Genomic DNA, 17,584 nt, shown 5'->3' with positions numbered 1-17,584 from the left:
ACGTGGAGTAAAAGTGTTTTGAGTAAGATAATCTCATAGCTAATTATACCGAAAGATATTTGAAATTTTGTTCCTACACCTGTGAGCAAAATCGAATCGTATATAATTTTGATTCAATTTTGTTTCATTGTTTACAAAAACACGGTTAACTTGATTTTTCAGTTTGAACCGAAATTAATATCAACTTGGTTTTGTTTTGATATAATACTTCTGTTTGAACTCAAATAACCAAACTCTTATTATCAATCAATCAATATCAATATATTCTTAACTAGCTTTATGCCCGTGTTTCGCACACGGAAATTCTCTATGTTCCATTTAAATTTTTTAAATCATAACCGGTTGTCTATATTAATCAAAGATGAAGATTCCTTGCTGACTCGATCACATATTAATATTGTCCATGCTTCGCACACAGTAATTTTGTTATGTTTTTTTATAAATTAATTTTATTATTATTTTATTTCAGTTAACGCGACCTTGTATTTTTCATTATATTTTGGTGTTTATCGTTTATTTATGTTAATTAACAATTAATGCCTAGTTTGAATATATAACTATGTATGATAATGTTATCAAATTTTAATTATAAAATAATGAATAACTTTTTAAATTGTGTGAGAAGAATTTTGTTTATATGATTCGTTATATATAACTTTTTCATCTTTTTAATATTTGGTGCTTTCTAAAAAAATTCAAAAATTATATCAATATTTATTGCATATTATATATATATATATATATAATTATTCATATACATAAATTCATATTTGATTTTAATCATTATCAAATAACTTTTTATATCTAAATATTATTTCCTAAAAGGCATACATGAAACCTCAAAAATATTGTATAATTCTCGTTGTTAAACTAATATAATAAATTTTATTTTCGGGTGAAATTAAAAACCTTTATGAACGTTAAAATTTTTAAATTTTTTTGAATAAATTATGTAGTAAATTATGACCTCCAAACTTTACAAAATTAAAATTTACTTTATTTACATTTTATTACCATTGTTAATTGAAAAATCCATTTGTCATGAGAAATTCAATTTCTTTTTCGTTAAAATTGCTCTATTTTAAAATCTTAAAATAGATTTATAACTTATATTTTAAATTTTACTTTTTTGTATAGAAATTTTAAATATTAAATTTTATTCAGAATTTTTTTAAAATAATTTGTTAAACTATATTTTATAAGAGTATTGAAACACTTGTCAATCCCTATTTGCTTAGAAATTCTAAGTTGACGATTCAAAATTACTTTCTGTGAAGTACTCAAAATTTAAAAATCTGAATTTGACAATTCAAATAACTTGACTATTAGATTATACCATCACATTAGCAGCTTAATATTAATTGGCACCTTAACATGCATAAACATATGATTCTACTACATTCAACACAACTTTGATTTAATTTAGCAAAAAAAAAAACACTCTTTTTATTCATTGTTTTGCTTGCCTTTTGTGATTTGTCCATAACAAAATAAAAGTAAAATGAAATCATACATTATAATCATGTAATGAATTTTCAAAATCTTCTATCATCCTTTTCCTTGAGCACCATGGTTCACCCCAACAATGTCTTCATTCCCATGCCTGCATCATCCAAGTCATCCGGGTTTGCTTAGATTTCTACATGTTCACATAGATTTGAGTAGAGAAAGCCCAAATCCAAGTCCAAGCATGATCTCGATCATGTTAGAGTTCTACCAATATAAGAAACTATAAGCAAATCTTTGGCACTAAAGAATAACACGTTTCCTGAAATCCAACTTAAGTAATAGAGGAGAAATCATGGCCAATAATCTTGAGAGCTGAGACTTATTTTAGTTTCCAACCTTCATCTATAAACTTTTCTAACAGCGTATATGTAGAAACATGTGACAGCAAGATGACAATGACATTTAAAGAACTATCAGCACCTTATGTGTTTAAATTGGCCTCATTGAAAATGCAATTTAAGAAGTACTTTTTATGCATAGCTAAATCATAAACCTGTAACCGTGGATATTGTCAAGATTTCATGGCCGCTGGTTTACTTCCCTGATGTCTGCCTGGCTACTCTGCAAGATCAGCATGCCTGTTGAATAAAAAGATGATAATATTTTAGGAAAACTAATAAAAGCAAATAAAGATGCCTCCTTGTCCAGACTGGCAAAAACATGTCTTCGAATTCAAATCTTTTAAGGCATCATGGCAAAGTTACATATCCTGGAATTCAAATCTTTGAAGCCACTAACCAAATGAGTTTCAAGATGGAAGTTATTTTCAACTTCCTATTATATCTCAAATTCTACTTGCTGCTCATACCCCTCATAACTAATATTTACTTAATTGGCTAAAACTTGTGACATGACCGCAATTTTTTTTCCATTTAAATTTTAACAAAAACTAACTTGCCTTGGCCAACAGCTTTAATTTCATGTCCTGACACTACTCATCTACTAACAACTTAATAAATGGTTGGTGAGAATTTGAACACCCATTAAATTATATATTTTTATATAAGAATGTACAAACTTTATTGTATTCCGACCCGCTCTGAAACCTAAATACATAACCTACAAAGAAAATATTTATGTACTTGAAAGAGGACTTGATTAGTATGATAGGAAGAATGAGTATATGCATACGTAGAAGAAGAGCTAAGATATATTGGTGTTTTAATGCCCGAGGAACCTGTAAAACACACAATGCAAACGTCCAAGAAACAATAATATGGCAAGTACATTACCTGCCTATACAGAGGATGTCAAAACAGTACTGATGGCAAGTACATTACATGTCTATACAGAGAATTTCATAACAAAGCTGATCAACATTATAACTTGCATGACATACTAATGAGACACATTATAATTTGTCAAGAGATAGAAAGCTTGACCGTAAAACCTGTCATTCGAATGTCGGGATTCGAATGCACTAAGATGAAATTTGAGTAACTTGCATCAACTCTTGACATGTATGTTGTAGCTGTAGCACTTCCGGTAATGGAAGGACCTGGACAACCATGGCCCAAAAATTCAGAATTTAATAATGTAAGGATGATCAAGCAGAAATACACACTCACCTTGTGTGAATATCATACAGCAAGCCATGTATTCCCAATCACTACAACTCACAGCAACCTGAAACATCTCCCCAGTTCAATCATATCTTGCTTGCTTAGTCTTGGGATAATAACTGTCTACAAATAAAGACATTCCTCTAAACATTAATACAGGACTTTCTCTACACATCCAACAACTCCCATTTAAATAAACAACTTCTTAACAACTCATAGAACAGGCAATTGAACCATTCATTATGGACAACAAATGATAATATCAATTTCATTAATTTGCCTCATATTAGAATGATAGAAAGTTGAACAATAAGAATGCTAATAAGTTGAGCATAAAGATAAAAACAAATGAACATAAAGAGAAGAGAAAGATGTGAATTAAAAGCTCCATACCTGAAATATTGTAGAATGATTTGCAAAGCCAGAGAGATCATGTTTCTTCTCCTTCCATCTTTTTCTTTCTCTCATTAAGGTCCAAGCACTGTCCTCTTCCATCCAGATCTTGTGACCAAACAATAAGCAACTATCCATAGTTTAATTAACCTGTTGCATCCATTAACACGAGATGATATCTGTAAATGAACAAACAGTAAGCCAGAATGCCACATTATACTGTATCCTAGAAAACCTCAGGAAAGCAAAACATAGAATATCTCATTGAAACATCAATCGCACGGTTGACCATTGGTGCAAATCCATGTTAAATACTGTGAAAAACCCAAGAAAGCTCAGTGATATAAATACTTAAGACCGTGAATAATCAAGTGAAGAAAAAATTTTGAGAAACAAACATGTATACCTGCTAATAAATCTGATCGAGCACATTTGTTCGAAGATATTTTGAATGCGGAAGTAAATTTCTTCATTGGTGCATTTTATCAAACACTAAGATGGAATAGTGCATATCAAATCATAAATGGAAGAAAATTTAGCAATCAATAATAATAATAATAATAATAATAATAATAATAATATATCATAAAGGAGGAGATTGAAGCAAGTTGAAAATTGATAATACAATTATACATACCTGTGGGTTTGTATTTTAATAATTAGAAGATTTATATACAACTATCTTCTATGCGAGGGAGGATGCCAAACACTTCCAGTTTGCTTTGAATTAGGCGAGAAAAGCCCCAGAGCAACCCGCTTACATCCTGCGAGAGGAAAGATATCAGACAAAAACACGTCCCATAATTACTGTAACGAAGATCGCATATAGTAGGCATACCATTACTGACGGAAGGAGGAGACACAGGACCGTTCGGAGTGCGTTCACACTTCACTGCCTGCAAAATATGACTATCAGTTCGTGGAGGAAGAAGACATAAGCGTGAACTGTGGAAGGCAGATAACCTACCGGGCATGTCGACGAAGAAGCCAGAAGGGACCTGTGTTTGATCAAGGACGCCACCGGAATGTGTTGCAACCGAGTATAGGATTGAAATGTGTCAAAATCAGGCCTCCACGAATCAAAGAATTTGAATTTCAAACTGATGGTAAGATAAAATACATGTGAGTGGAGGGAGGCAGTTGAGACAAATCAGTTCAAACCCGTATGGCCATGGATAATCCAACTTAAGCGCTAAAAACAACTGAAATGGATATAGGTTTGATCCGTTTACAAATGGATGATCCAAGAATAAGTAAAATGTCTAAATTGTACATGTAGGCTAATAGTAAGTAAAAATTAAGAAGGGCAAGATTAGTCATTTCGAAGAGGAAGAAGAGAACCTAATGCTAGCACAATTTTAGAATATATTGATATTGATTGATTGATAGTTGCTAGCGCTACGTTTGGAATTTTACACTTTTTGTCCTTCCTAAACTATTATTTTAATCAAGCAAATCATGCCCTTTCTGGTACTTTTACTTATTACCGGATGCTCCATTTACAAATGGGTAAACCCGACGTAGTTTTACACTATTTTTACACATGATCTCGGAATATCCACCGAGATGGAACTATCCATCTCAAATACAATGTAGATATTCACTCAGAATCAACACCTTAATTATAGAATGTGAGAAACTGCCAAGCATGACTCGCGTTATTACAGGAAATTTGAATCTCTCACAGCAGTTGTAATGTATAGTCATCAATGATACAGTGCATCTATATTCCGTTCACGAAATTTCTTCTTTGGACGGAGTCTGCATTCTGCTTTCGTTCTTCAAGGTTGTTCTTCAATATCTATCGTATAATCGTACGTTTAGGGTTATATTTCAAATATTTGATCTTTCGAAGACTCCGTTGTCGAGATTGTTCAGGCGGTTGATCTGTATACAATGGATAAAAATGGTAATGTTCTTTCTAGTATGACATGTATCTTTTCGTTCGAGTTATTGACTCAACGTGACTCTCCTTCGTCTACGCAGGTGGTCGTAAGCGAGTTCCTCTTTCACTGTTGTCTCCTTCCATCAGTGGCAATGTTCCCAAGCGACAGTCTGTGGTTACTAGCACAAACAATGGTTTCACTAAAGTCAACAAAAGAAAGACCGTGGCGAAGGAGAATCATCATCCTAACTATGCAACGCAGCGTTCGATGAATCCCGGCATTGGTTATGATTCCTGCACTTGAATAATTAGCATTATTCAAATTTAATGTTTTATTACTTCCAGAGTACATAATTTGAGATCATAGTGCTCTATGTTTCCAGAGAATGGATCTAATGCTGAAAGGAGGCAGCCTAATCCTTCATGTGCATCTCCAGGTTCCTCATCAACTGTACTAATCATCGTAATTCACCGGATAGGCTTTCTGGTTTGTTTATGCAAATGTGATGTGATTTTTTGCAGCAAACTTTTTTGAAAGGAGTTGTGTTCTCTAGAGTACAACGCCATCACCTATGATTTTAGACGGGAGCAATTTTGAATCCAGAGCATGTTTTTCGAGTAAGGTTGCACCGTCATCTAGGCTCTTCAACCAGGTTGACCTTATAGGTGAGTCTTCAAAACTAGCCCGGTAATTTGAGATAGTGCGCCATTTTATGTGTTTGTGATGTTAATTTGTTTTGTAGGCGATACATTATGTGGAAGTTCTTCTGTGACTGGTGTCGCCCTCACGCACAAGATATCAACCGGAGATAATGTGAATCTAAAAACCTCTTGGAAATGTGATTTAACACCGTTAGAAAGACGCATGAGATTTGTGGACCTTTCACGTACTAATACACAGAAAAACACAAATATACATTTGTTTAAGGACATGATTGTTTGTGAGAAGTTTTCAATGTGTTTCTTTATTTTCATCTATCTGAGTTTTCTATCAAACCAGCAATAGGGTCAAGTAGTTTAGTTTCCAAGCAGCTAAAATCGGCATCAGAAAAGCATGGCCGCCGACCCTCTAAATTGTTTGAATTGCCAGCGTCTAGGATTGCTCCGAAGAATAAATTTCTTCTATCGACGATCAGGCACAATTAATGCGAAGTTTCAATATGGGTACGCCTGACTTATGCAAAGTTATTAATTTTTTTTGTTTACAATGTAATTATTATGTTGTATTTTTAACAGACAGAGGTGTTGACACTCAGCAGAGGATTATATTAGACAAACGCTTGACAGATAGATGCAAGGATAACACCGAGAAACATCAATGTCCTGTCACAAAAGTTTCAGTTCCTAGCTTGGAGGAGATTGACGTACCAGTTCCAGGTAGGGCTGTAAATGAGTTGATACGCTCGATAACCGTTCGGTGTTCGGTTCGAAAAAATCTCGGTTCGATTCATAAACGAGTCGATCTTGAGCACAATTTTAAGGTTCGTTTTATAAACGAGCTGAACTTGAGCATAGTAGAGTTCGACTCGATAGTTCACGAACAAGTTCGAATTATGAGTTCGTGAACATGGTTCGTGAACTCGGCCGTGAACATGGTTCGTGAACTAGGCTCGTGAACATGGCTCGTGAGCATACCTTGTGAACATGGCTCGTGAGCGTAGTTTGTGAACTAGCTCGTGAATTGAACTCGTTAACAAACTCGATATTTTATAAAAATTTAATTGTATTAATATATATATATATATGTGTGTGTGTGTGTGTCTATGTATATATATGTATATATAAGTATATATATAGATGTATATATGTATATAGGCACTTGCTCAAATGAGAACTTTCTTAAAATGAGAACCGTGAGAACTTTTTTAATTTATCAAAATCTCATTTATTTGAAGGGCCCCGCCAGGGGCACCTTCACAAAAAATGTATATCATTAAGGTCTCCACCTAGCTAGCCAAAACAAAAATTAAAAAAAAAAAATCACTGATGACGTTGCAGTGGACTTTTTTATTTGATTTTTTTTTTGAATTTTTTTTACTAGCTAGGGAGAGACTAGTTTTATATACATTTTTTATATTGGGTTCCCACTAGTTTGATGTTTAGATTAGCCAAAATATGATAAATTAAGGAAGTTCTCACGGTTCTCATTTTAAAAAGTTCTCACTGGAGCATGACTCTATGTGTGTGTGTGTGTGTTTATATATATGTGTGTGTGTGTGTGTGTGTGTAGGCTTGTGCTCAAATGAGAACTTTTAAAAATATGAGAACTGAGATTTAATGTGAGCCATTGATTTTTATAAAAGAAAAGTTAATCCTGGCCGCAGAAATCTATTTATTAACTTACACTTTTACCTGACAAACTTATTTCGCACAATTTCATGATTTTTGTCTGTGACTACTCTCGTTGATTCCTCTCTCTCCCATCTCTCTCTCGTGTTTTCTCTCATCCGGTACTGCCTGTCTCTGCAGCACTCGCTGCTATGTATTTCCATCTGTATGTGTTAATGGAGTTTGGTGATTCAACACGAGTATATTGAGCAATTTTCTTCAATCGAATTGATATTATAGATTTTTCGGTATGATTGTTGAAGATATTTTAAGAATCAGTGACAATCAAGGTAATTTTGAATATATTGAATGTTAATTTTTGTGTATATTAAAGTTTGATTCTGTTGTTGAGTTGTTTATGATTTTTGTTTTTTTGAGATTCTGAATATTAATTTTGTTGATTGCGTTGTTAATTTTGTTTTTGATTTTTTTTTAGTGTTGTATCTATTTTTAACTGTTCTTTTGTAATGTGAGCTCTGTTGATGTTGTTCTTTTGTTGAGCTTTGTTGTTGTTGTTGTTGTTGTTTATGTCGAGTGAAGATGAGTAGTTATATAAGTTGTTTTTGCGATAGAGTTTATATTATTTTGTATTGCTCTATTTTTGTTTTTGTTTTTTTAATGTCTAATTGTGATAATTTGTGTAGGTGGTGGTAGCGTAGATTCAGCACGTGTTAGATGTTGATGATGCTACATCTGTTTGTGGTCAAGGTTCTGGTAGTGTATCAGGTGTGGAAAGTGATGACTCTGTTTCAATCTTAGTATAATTCCAGGAGGTAGTAGGTATTATTTGCCCAAGTGTCCTGATAATAGTTGTAGACCATTTGTTGATCAGTTGTTTGACTCTTTGGTAGCTGGTCTGAGTTTCTATAAGGAGTATGGTCGTGCTTGTGGTTTTGATACACGTAAGAGTGCTGAAAAGAAAATGATGATGGTACAACTATTAGCAAATATGTGGTTTGTAGTAAAGCTGGTTTTAACAAGAAGAAAGAGGTTCTATGCAATGGCATTCGAAATGAAGTTGTATGTAGAAGAACTGTTTCTGGACGATGTGATTGCAATGCAAAAGTTGTTTTGATTTATGTTGCCGGAGGCAGTTATCGAGTGTCCAAATTTGTTGAGGCACACAATAATGACTTAGCTTCTGAGATTGGTAGGCAATTTCTAAGGGTCAACCGTGAAATGTCATGCATTTCTCGTAATTTTGTGTTTAATGCTTCAAAAGTAAATATTAGACCAAGTAAGGCATATACGTTAATGAAGGAGATGGTTGGTGGTTATTCAAATATTGGTGCTATGGTTCGGGACTATAGGAATTTCAGTAGAGATCTGAAGGAGTACGTTGGTGAACGTGATGCACAAATGATAATTGATAAGTTTAGGGTTAAAAAAGATAGTTGTGAAAGCTTTTATTATGCTTATGATCTGGATGGAGAAGGACGCTTGACCAAATTATTCTGGGATGATTCAGTTGCTAGAAGGAATTATGAGATTTATGGGGATGCTGTTTCATTCGATGCTACATTTGACACAAATAAGAATGCTTTTTGATAATTAATTTGGTGCTTTGTATTATATTTATTGGTGCTTTGCATTCTGTTTATATATGTTGTGTATGCTATCTATTGGTGCTTCCTGTGTTATATTCGGTGCTTTGTTTAGTTTTATTTATATGTGATATATGATATGTCTATATTTTGTTGATTATAGGTATAATATGTTTTTTTGTCCATTCACCGGTGTTGATAAGTATGACAAATGTGTTACTTTTGCCTTTGCACTTTTATCGAAAGAAGATATTCCCCACTTTAAATGGGAATTTGATGAATTGGTTAAAGCAATGGGTGAAAATCCAGTCTGCATAATTACTAACCAATTATGTCCTGCAATGAAGTAAGCAGTCCTTGTATCCACTACGCCATATATGGCTTACTGCAACACCCAATGGCTATGTTGCCACCTAAAATGTAGCCTTAGGTGACCAAAATCGAAAATAAATGATGTATGGCAACATCGGGGCATGATGTTGCCATTTGTGTTGCCTTAGATGCTCGAGAAAACCTCAATGCCAACATATCTCTCGGTGTTGCCTTAGAAACTCGAAAATTTACTAAAAAAAGCGGGTGCATAAAACCCGCCCCTTGTATATTTCAATTCCCGCCCACTTATTCTAATTTCAGAAAAACAAAAAATAAAACACAAAAACACTCACACTCATCTCTCTTTCTCTATTACACAAAAACACTCACACTCATCTCTCTTTCTCTATTACACGAAAACACTCACGCTCTCTCTTGGCGTCTCTCTCCGCTCATCTCTCTCGGCGTCTCTCTCTGCTCGTCTCTCTCGGCGTCTCTCTCCGGGCTCATCAGCTCGTCTTTCTCGACGTCTCTCTTCGACCATCTCAACATAGAGGTAAACACATTCATCCTTTTACTTCTTCAGTTTAATTTGGGGGTTTAAAAACCCTAATTTGTTAAATTTGTTAGTCTGTGTTCATCTCTTTGTGGTTGTAATTTGTTAAATTTGGAGGTATGATGAACCCTAATTTCTGTGGGATTTTATATTTTTAAGTTGGGTTTAGCTTGGGGATATGTTGATTAATAAATGTATAAACCTAGCTAGTCTGTTTATTGTTGATTTTCTCGGGCTAATTTGGGGGGTTTGATGAACCCTAATTTCTGTGGGATTTTAGATTCTTAAGTTAGGGATTTTATATTTTTAAGTTGGGTTTAATTTGGGGATATGTTGATTTATATATGTATAAACCTAGCTTGTCTGTTTAATTTTGATTTTCAGGGGCTAATTTGGGGTTTTGATGTTGTGGCTTTATTTTGTTCCTTGCTTTTAATGATTTGCTTTAGATGATTTGCTAATCTGGTGGACATTGTGTTCTGTTTTGGTTTTATGAGATAGATAACTATGCACACACATTTAAATCATGATTTTTCACAGGGGAAGTAAGTAAGCAGACCTCATGTGTGAATATTACTATGTGAAATGATAGATATCATGTGCATCTTATACTGATTATAGGATTAATTGCTTAGTTAGGTTATATATTTAGGGGTGATTATATTCTTGTTATGTTTTCAAAATGTTTTAAATGTAGTTATGAGTCATAAAGGCCAAGTATGGATAAATCTTCCACGGTTCACTGAAGAGTATAGTAAAGGGGTCGGAAATTTTGTCAAAAATGCCATGGTTAAGTATGCAGTCGACGATGAATTAAAGTGTCCATGTAGTAGATGCAAGAGTAAGCACTGGTGGGGTCCTGAAGACGTCTATAATCACCTTATCTGCAAAGGTCCTTCACTGGAGATTGCAGATTGGGTGTATGATGTCTCAAATATGAATGGTGGTAGTAGTTTGGTGGATTCTGAAGCAAATATGGGGTTTGACGATGATTTGGAAGGGATGTTGAATATTACTTATGCCAACAGGGGACCGAATGCAGATGCAAGGAAATTCTATCGCCTAGTTGAAGATGGCAAAAAGCCCTTGTATCCCGGTTCCAAAAAACATTCTCGGCTAAGTTTTTTGGTTAGGATTTACCACTGGAAATGTCTTAGTGGAGTAACAGAGTCTGGTTTTAGTGGATTATTAGAAATATTAAAAGAGGCATTTCCTGAAATTGAGGTACCTAGTTCTTTTTTTGCTGCTAAGAAAGTTATTAGGGATTTAGGTCTAGACTACGAGAAAATACATGCATGTCCAAATGACTGCATGATTTACTGGGGTAAAAATAAGGATTTAGTTTCTTGTACAAGCTGTGGTGTCTCAAGGTGGAGTGATAAGCAAGAAGAAAATAAAAAGAACAAAATTCCAGCAAAAGTTATGAGATATTTTCCTTTAAAACCAAGGCTGCAGCGACTGTACATGTGTGAAGAAATCTCAAAGCTAATGTTGTGGCATGCAGTAGATCGAAAGAAAGACGGAAAATTGCGGCATCCGGCAGATGGTATATCTTGGAAGACGATGGATGCTAAATATCCAATGTTTTCATCCGAAAATCGTAATGTCAGATTAGGTTTAGCTTCCGACGGGTTCAATCCCTTTCGTACAATGAGCCTTAGTCATAGCACGTGGCCAATTATCCTAGTCAACTATAACCTGCCTCCATGGCTCAACATGAAACCTGAAAATCTAATTTTGTCCACACTTATACCAGGTCCCAATGATCCCGGAAATAATATTGATGTTTATATGCAACCTCTGATTGAGGAGTTGAAAGAGTTATGGGATGTAGGTGTAGAAACTTACGACGCTTCGAGGAATCAGAATTTTATGCTAAGGGCATCAGTTTTGTGGACGATCAGCGATTTTCCCGGTTATGGCATGTTGTCAGGTTGGAGTACCAAGGGGTACCTTGCATGTCCTATCTGTAGTTACGAGACATCGTCGATGTATTTGAAGAATAGCAGAAAAATGTGCTATATGAATCATCGACGATTCTTGGATTCAAATCATAAATGGAGGTCAGACAAAAGGCGGTTTAATGGTCAAGTTGAGGTTGGCCAAGCCCCACCAGTTATATCAGGAAGCATGATCAAGAAGTTGTTGGCAGGTTATCAGAATAAATTCGGTAAAGTGCACGGGAAACGGAAAGTCAGCTGCGATGTCAATCCTTGGAACAAGAAGTCAATCTTTTTTGACTTACCATATTGGAGTGAAAATTCAATAAGGCATAACCTTGATGTTATGCATATTGAAAAGAATCTATGTGATAGTATTTTAGGTACATTGTTAAATATTCCTGGTAAAACTAAAGATCATTTAAATGCACGATTAGATTTGCAAGAACTCGGAATTAGAAAGGTCCTTCATCCTATCACCTCTACTGATGGAAAGCATCTCGAGATCAGGGCAGCAAATTTTGACATGACAAACAAAGAGAAGGATATATTTTGTTCAGTATTTGAAAATGCAAAGTTTCCGTACGGGTTTGCTTCTAATATTAGCAAATGTGTCCAAGATAGAAAGATTGTCGGGTACAAGAGTCACGATGCACATATTATTATGCAATACTTACTAGAAATTGCTGTTAAAAAGGCACTGAAGCCCGAGGTTGCAGTTCCGTTAATTAGACTCGGTGAATTTCTTCGGAAAATATGTTCCAAGGTAATTGAGGTGGAGGATATAAAGAAACTTCAGCAGGATATTATTTAAATAATTTGTCAACTAGAAATGATTTTCCCTCCTGCATTCTTTGACATTATGGTGCACTTACCAATACATCTCTGTAATGAAATTGAGCTTGGCGGCCCAGTTCATCAAAGATGGATGTACTCAGTTGAGAGATACCTAGGTAAATTGAAGCGATACGTTCGCAATAGGAGTAAGCCAGAAGGGTCGATGGCGGAAGGATACCTCGCTGATGAATGTCTTACATTCTGTGCAAGATTCCTATGTGACAGCCAAACAAAGTCATCAAATGAATACAGAAGCTTAAATTCAAAAACTGGTGGATATGCTATTGGTTCAGGGAGGAATAAAATGGGGAAATCTATTCATCTGCCTGAAGATGTATGGATCAAAGCTCATCGTTACGTTTTATTTAACTATGATGACAAGGATGTAGAAGAGTTGATTAAGTAAGTCTGTAACCTATTAAATTAGTAAATTAAATATTTTATTATCTTACATCTATTGACATACTGTTATCATCTAAAATTGTAGGAAACATCATGCATTATTTGACCAAAATGTGAAGTCCAACATATTCAAGAGAGCAAGAACACACACTGATGAATTAGTTGATTGGTTTAGGAATGAAATTGCGAAAAAAGAGAATGTTTCAAGGGAATTGTCATCCTTAGCCAGAGGTCCTAATCGAGCAGCGAAGCGATATAGTGGTTATGTTGTGAATGGATATAGGTTCCATACGAAGAAAAGGGATAATATATGCACAACACAAAACAGCGGTGTTTACTTAACTGCCTTAACCACCAGCTTTGCTAGTTCCAAGGACCAGAACCCAACAGTTGGTGATGTTCATTATTTTGGTTCCATTGAAGAGATAATTGAAGTTGATTATTGGGGGGCTTCTAGTTTTGTTTTATTTAGGTGTACATGGTATGTTGCTGACAAGGATTCCTTAGGGTTCACTCGAGTCAACTTTAACAAGATTTGTCATAAAAATGACCCTTTTGTTATGTCAACACAAGCCCATCAATTGTTTTACATTCAAGATCCTGTTGAAAAACAATTTTACTATCCTGTCAAGAGGCTGTCAGCAGAGTTTTATGACCCATACGATGATAAACACGATATAAATGCAAGTGATGATGACATTAATGGGCAGTTTACACATGAGACTTCAGGTTATCATTCATTAATAGAAAATGAAGATGGTGAAGATGAAGGTAGCTGGTCTAGAGCAGATGTCCCAACAAGAGAATTTGTAGCTGAAGAAACAACATTAATAGTGAGTAATTATCTAATATAATCTTATATTAAAAGAATTAATATTAAAATATACTGAAAATATAGTAGATATATAGCTAGCTTATAAACATGTTCTTGTTCTTTTATTTTTAGTTATATGCTTCATTACTTTTTTTGATAAACTGCTTCATTATTTTAGTTATATGTCCTTGTTTTTTTAGTTATATGCTTCATTGTAATATGTCCTTGTTTTTTTAATCATCTGCATCAATTTTTTTTGTTCTATTGGTGCTGACTGTTTTGATTAACTACAGGATGGCATGTAATGGTATGAGTTTCCGGCTGCATCACAAGGGGTATTTCACCAAAGACAAGTATGTTGGAGGGGAGGAAGTAATTTACGATGTCCATGATCTTGATCTGTTTTCATATTCTGTACTGATGGAGTGGGTGCTAGAGATAGGCTATAAAGAGATTGGTGGGGTTTATATGAGAGCAGAGGAAAAAAATAAGTGGGCATTATTGTGTAATGATGCGGATATAAATGAGGTTATTCTCACGACTGATTCTTCTTCTTTGGACTTGTATATTGACTGTGATGTTGATAGCAGTGTCAAGCCGGTGAAGCAAATGCAACCTCATGTTATTGTAAGGCCAAAAACATGCCCTGTTAAGGCTATGCAGAGGATTCCTAAAAAGCGTCAATTTGTGACTATAAAGGAAATCAATCAGGAGAAGGAACGAAGGTTGAACAAGTCTCGGAAGGAAAAACAAATAAGTTCTACTTCTGTAATTCCAACAAAAAAGGCTGGTGAAGATTTGAAGTCAACAGAGCGGGAAGATGCAATTTCAACAGAGCGGGAAGGTGGACTGATGGGATTGGATGAATATATGAAAAGATTTGAGATTCTTCCGGTACATGAGGATTTGGTGGAAGGAGCTGGGGAAGTCCATGAAGGTGAAGTGAATGAGTATGAAATGCGTCGAATTAGAAACATTGAGGAAAACGAGAAAATTTTTGAGGAACTTGGTTTAAAGCGGAGGACTAGGAATTCTGTCCAACTACTGAATGAAGACAAACCCAATAATGTGTTGAGTGATGAAGATGGAAGTGAATATATGTGCCCTGAAAATGACCAAGAGCAACAGAGTGATCATGAAGAGGATATAGTTGCGTCAAAGGTATATTTTTGTGATTTTTTCACAAAATTTGTTCTAGCATCTTTTAATTTCCAAAATTTACTATAAACATGTATATTTTGTTTAGGCAAAGAAAAAGGCCAAGAAAGTTGTGGTTCAAACTGATGGGCCCAGAACTCGTTCCAGAGCATCTAAAATGCCTAAGCCATGTGACAAGGAAGTGAAAAGAGTTGAGGTTCAGACTGATCATCAGGTTGCAACCTATTATTCTGCAGTTGAATTTCTTTATCAATTTCACCTAAATTATAAATATATGATAAGTATATCTATTTTATATACTATCATTTTGTAGGGAAATGATGAATCAAATAATGTTCCTACTGTGGAGAAGCTCAAGCTGCTAAAAAGTAGTGCTCCTGGTTCAATGGAGAAATATTTGGAGTTACGTGAGCAAGAAAAGCAGGCTGCGATCCTGCAGTCCCAATCCCAACCAGAAAATCAAGAGTCCCAACCAGAAAGTGGTAAAGCCAACTGAAATTATAGTTTAGTTTAGTTGTGAATTCTAGTTGCTTAAATTATATTTTTACAGTGCTTTTATATGATGTATATCAGATGCACCAACTGAAGTAGAGAAGAGAAAGAGAGGAAAATCCAAACTAGGTCATGTCCATACGCGAGGTGAGAAGAAGGAGATCAAGCTGTCGGATCTAGGCCAACCTATATCAGATGATGACGATCATTTGCTATCTGAGTTCAGCAATTTCTTAGGAACAACGGTAAGGGAGTTTGTTTCTCTAACATGTCGTAGTTGGAGTGAAGTCCTGAAAAAGACATCCTATGGCAGTATGTGAAGGTAACATAATATTTTTATTTTTTATCACTTTAATCAACATCTGCATTATGAAATATATTTCTTCTGACAAATAAAATTCCCCTACATTATTTTAGGATAAATACATCATTCCTGAGGAGGGTTATAAATGGGTAATGACAACGATGCGTGATCAGTTTAGGGCATACAAGGCTTGCATCAAGAGGGAACATTATAGTAAGTATGGTACTGATGAGGAGAGGCTCGAGAACAGGCCGAGGGATGTCCCTTTGAAAGATTTTAAAATGCTTGTAATTTATTGGGCTGATGAAAAAATAAAGGTAAGAATTCCTCTTATTTGCCAATGCATCACTTATATTAATTATGTGCTTTGATTTGTTCTTTTTTGCCCTCCATAGGACAAGGCGATAAAAAATATAAGGGCTCGAAGCTTTGTAAGTGAAACACATACCGTCGGGCCTAGGAGTTTCGCCCAAGTCTGCCACAAAATGGTATGTCAGCAATTAGCCTCGCTTTGTAAGTTTTAGAAATTAATCTGTCTAAAATTGAAAGTTGGTATAATTTGGCAATTTATTGGTAAAAAGTAAAATAAATAGTGAGACAGATTTAGTTAATTTATTGGTAGCTAATATGCCTAAGTTTTGTTGTGGGTGAGAAGTACCAGTTTTAAATACTCACTGTGGTGTTGTAAGGTTATGTTTATGCCTTCTTTTTTTTATTGATTGTGGTATTGGTGTTTTATATGCAAGGAAATTGCTAGGGAACAGGCGGCTAAACCGGATGAACCAGCACCACCAATATCAGATGCTGACATTTATGTGAAAACACGCAAAAGAGACTCTGCACGAGAGTATAAGCTACCTACTGATGCGGTTGAAAAAAAGATTGTGAGTTTTGTATTAGTATATATATGTAAAATATAACATGTGCCTACAGTTTCTATTTTTATATCCTGATGTACTTTAGTAAGATTGTGATATTGTTTAACATCCTTATTGTAGGAAAATGTTGAAAAACTTCTTAAAACGGGAACCGTTGAGGATGCTAACAAACTTGTATATGGTGACAAGAAACACAGCCGCTCGTACCTACTAGGTAGACTTATTCAGAGAAGGGAAGCAAAGGGGAAATCTGTGACACACAGTGAGGCTACTATCTCTGATCAGGTGTTGGCCAGTTTGACAGAAAAGATCCGAGAACAACTTGCTCAAGAGATGGAAGAAAAAATGGATCAGAAGGTTCGGGAGAATGTCAAGGCAATGGTGTCCAAGTTGGCAGAAAAGAATCCAGACCTCAAGATTGATATTCAAGACCTCAGTGTCGAGCCGACGTATGATGCCTCTGCAAGTGGAGCGAACACAACCACCACGGACACTACTTGACTTGATGTGTGATGCACTTAGATACTCTAATCATATTTTGCAAAGTTTAACTTGTAATGTAATGCATGATGACGTAGGAATTTTAAGACTTTGAACTGCTATTTTACTTGGATGGTTGAATTATGGTTGCAAAATTTGGATGTTTGGTTTATTGTTGAATCTGAATTTG

General features: G+C 35.0%; 4 protein-coding genes across 14 annotated transcripts; 3 read left to right on the top strand and 1 right to left on the bottom strand.

Annotated features, from left to right (window-relative positions):
• Nucleotides 1-1,400: 1,400 nt before the first annotated feature.
• LOC108206404 (uncharacterized) lies at nucleotides 1,401-4,692 on the bottom strand. 11 transcript variants are annotated; one of them, XM_064086986.1, is made up of 8 exons: nucleotides 4,432-4,690; nucleotides 4,303-4,360; nucleotides 4,102-4,228; nucleotides 3,871-3,956; nucleotides 3,465-3,778; nucleotides 3,078-3,135; nucleotides 2,900-3,007; nucleotides 1,401-2,087 (listed from the first exon to the last, which is right to left on the bottom strand). In XM_064086986.1, the coding sequence occupies exons 5-8, from the start codon at nucleotides 3,600-3,602 to the stop codon at nucleotides 2,029-2,031; spliced, it is 363 nt and encodes a 120-aa protein (XP_063943056.1). In that variant the 5' UTR covers nucleotides 3,603-3,778; nucleotides 3,871-3,956; nucleotides 4,102-4,228; nucleotides 4,303-4,360; nucleotides 4,432-4,690; the 3' UTR covers nucleotides 1,401-2,028. The 11 variants fall into 11 exon arrangements, 7 of the variants coding, with proteins under 7 accessions (XP_063943056.1, XP_063943058.1, XP_063943061.1 ...); XM_064086988.1 differs by having other exon boundaries at nucleotides 3,465-3,614; XR_010288704.1 differs by having other exon boundaries at nucleotides 1,401-1,713; nucleotides 2,003-2,087; nucleotides 2,892-3,007; nucleotides 3,465-4,228; nucleotides 4,432-4,688.
• Nucleotides 4,693-9,685: 4,993 nt separating this feature from the next.
• Nucleotides 9,686-16,285, top strand: LOC135150128 (uncharacterized). Its single transcript, XM_064086276.1, has 6 exons — nucleotides 9,686-10,089; nucleotides 14,376-15,243; nucleotides 15,329-15,454; nucleotides 15,554-15,722; nucleotides 15,814-16,054; nucleotides 16,150-16,285. The coding sequence occupies exons 2-5, from the start codon at nucleotides 14,377-14,379 to the stop codon at nucleotides 16,050-16,052; spliced, it is 1,401 nt and encodes a 466-aa protein (XP_063942346.1). The 5' UTR covers nucleotides 9,686-10,089; nucleotide 14,376; the 3' UTR covers nucleotides 16,053-16,054; nucleotides 16,150-16,285.
• Nucleotides 10,789-12,843, top strand: LOC135150469 (uncharacterized). The gene has a single exon (XM_064086779.1). The coding sequence runs from the start codon at nucleotides 10,789-10,791 to the stop codon at nucleotides 12,841-12,843; it is 2,055 nt and encodes a 684-aa protein (XP_063942849.1).
• Nucleotides 16,189-17,584, top strand: LOC135150129 (uncharacterized). The gene is made up of 4 exons (XM_064086277.1): nucleotides 16,189-16,353; nucleotides 16,432-16,524; nucleotides 16,783-16,920; nucleotides 17,035-17,584. The coding sequence occupies exons 1-4, from the start codon at nucleotides 16,189-16,191 to the stop codon at nucleotides 17,413-17,415; spliced, it is 777 nt and encodes a 258-aa protein (XP_063942347.1). The 3' UTR covers nucleotides 17,416-17,584.

The sequence above is a fragment of the Daucus carota genome, chromosome 2 (assembly GCF_001625215.2).
Source record: "Daucus carota subsp. sativus chromosome 2, DH1 v3.0, whole genome shotgun sequence".
In the NCBI taxonomy this organism is placed as follows: domain Eukaryota; kingdom Viridiplantae; phylum Streptophyta; class Magnoliopsida; order Apiales; family Apiaceae; genus Daucus; species Daucus carota.
Note: the sequence above shows the minus strand (reverse complement) of the source record. Positions and strands in the feature narration are given on the sequence as shown.

Bases quoted from the DNA above. Each gene is read 5' to 3' on its own strand.
- LOC108206404 (XM_064086991.1), bottom strand. From the start codon at position 3,602: ATGGATAGTTGCTTATTGTTTGGTCACAAGATCTGGATGGAAGAGGAC. The intron at 3,008-3,077 runs GTGAGTGTGTAT...ATGGTTGTCCAG, and splicing joins CTGTATGATATTCACACAAG to GTCCTTCCATTACCGGAAGT. The intron at 2,088-2,899 runs GTTTTACGGTCA...TTTATTCAACAG, and splicing joins TCCCGACATTCGAATGACAG to GCATGCTGATCTTGCAGAGT.
- LOC135150469 (XM_064086779.1), top strand. From the start codon at position 10,789: ATGAGTCATAAAGGCCAAGTATGGATAAATCTTCCACGGTTCACTGAA.
- LOC135150128 (XM_064086276.1), top strand. From the start codon at position 14,377: ATGGCATGTAATGGTATGAGTTTCCGGCTGCATCACAAGGGGTATTTC. The intron at 15,244-15,328 runs GTATATTTTTGT...TATTTTGTTTAG, and splicing joins AGGATATAGTTGCGTCAAAG to GCAAAGAAAAAGGCCAAGAA. The intron at 15,723-15,813 runs GTAAAGCCAACT...GATGTATATCAG, and splicing joins AGAGTCCCAACCAGAAAGTG to ATGCACCAACTGAAGTAGAG.
- LOC135150129 (XM_064086277.1), top strand. From the start codon at position 16,189: ATGACAACGATGCGTGATCAGTTTAGGGCATACAAGGCTTGCATCAAG. The intron at 16,354-16,431 runs GTAAGAATTCCT...TGCCCTCCATAG, and splicing joins GGGCTGATGAAAAAATAAAG to GACAAGGCGATAAAAAATAT. The intron at 16,525-16,782 runs GTATGTCAGCAA...TTTATATGCAAG, and splicing joins CCCAAGTCTGCCACAAAATG to GAAATTGCTAGGGAACAGGC.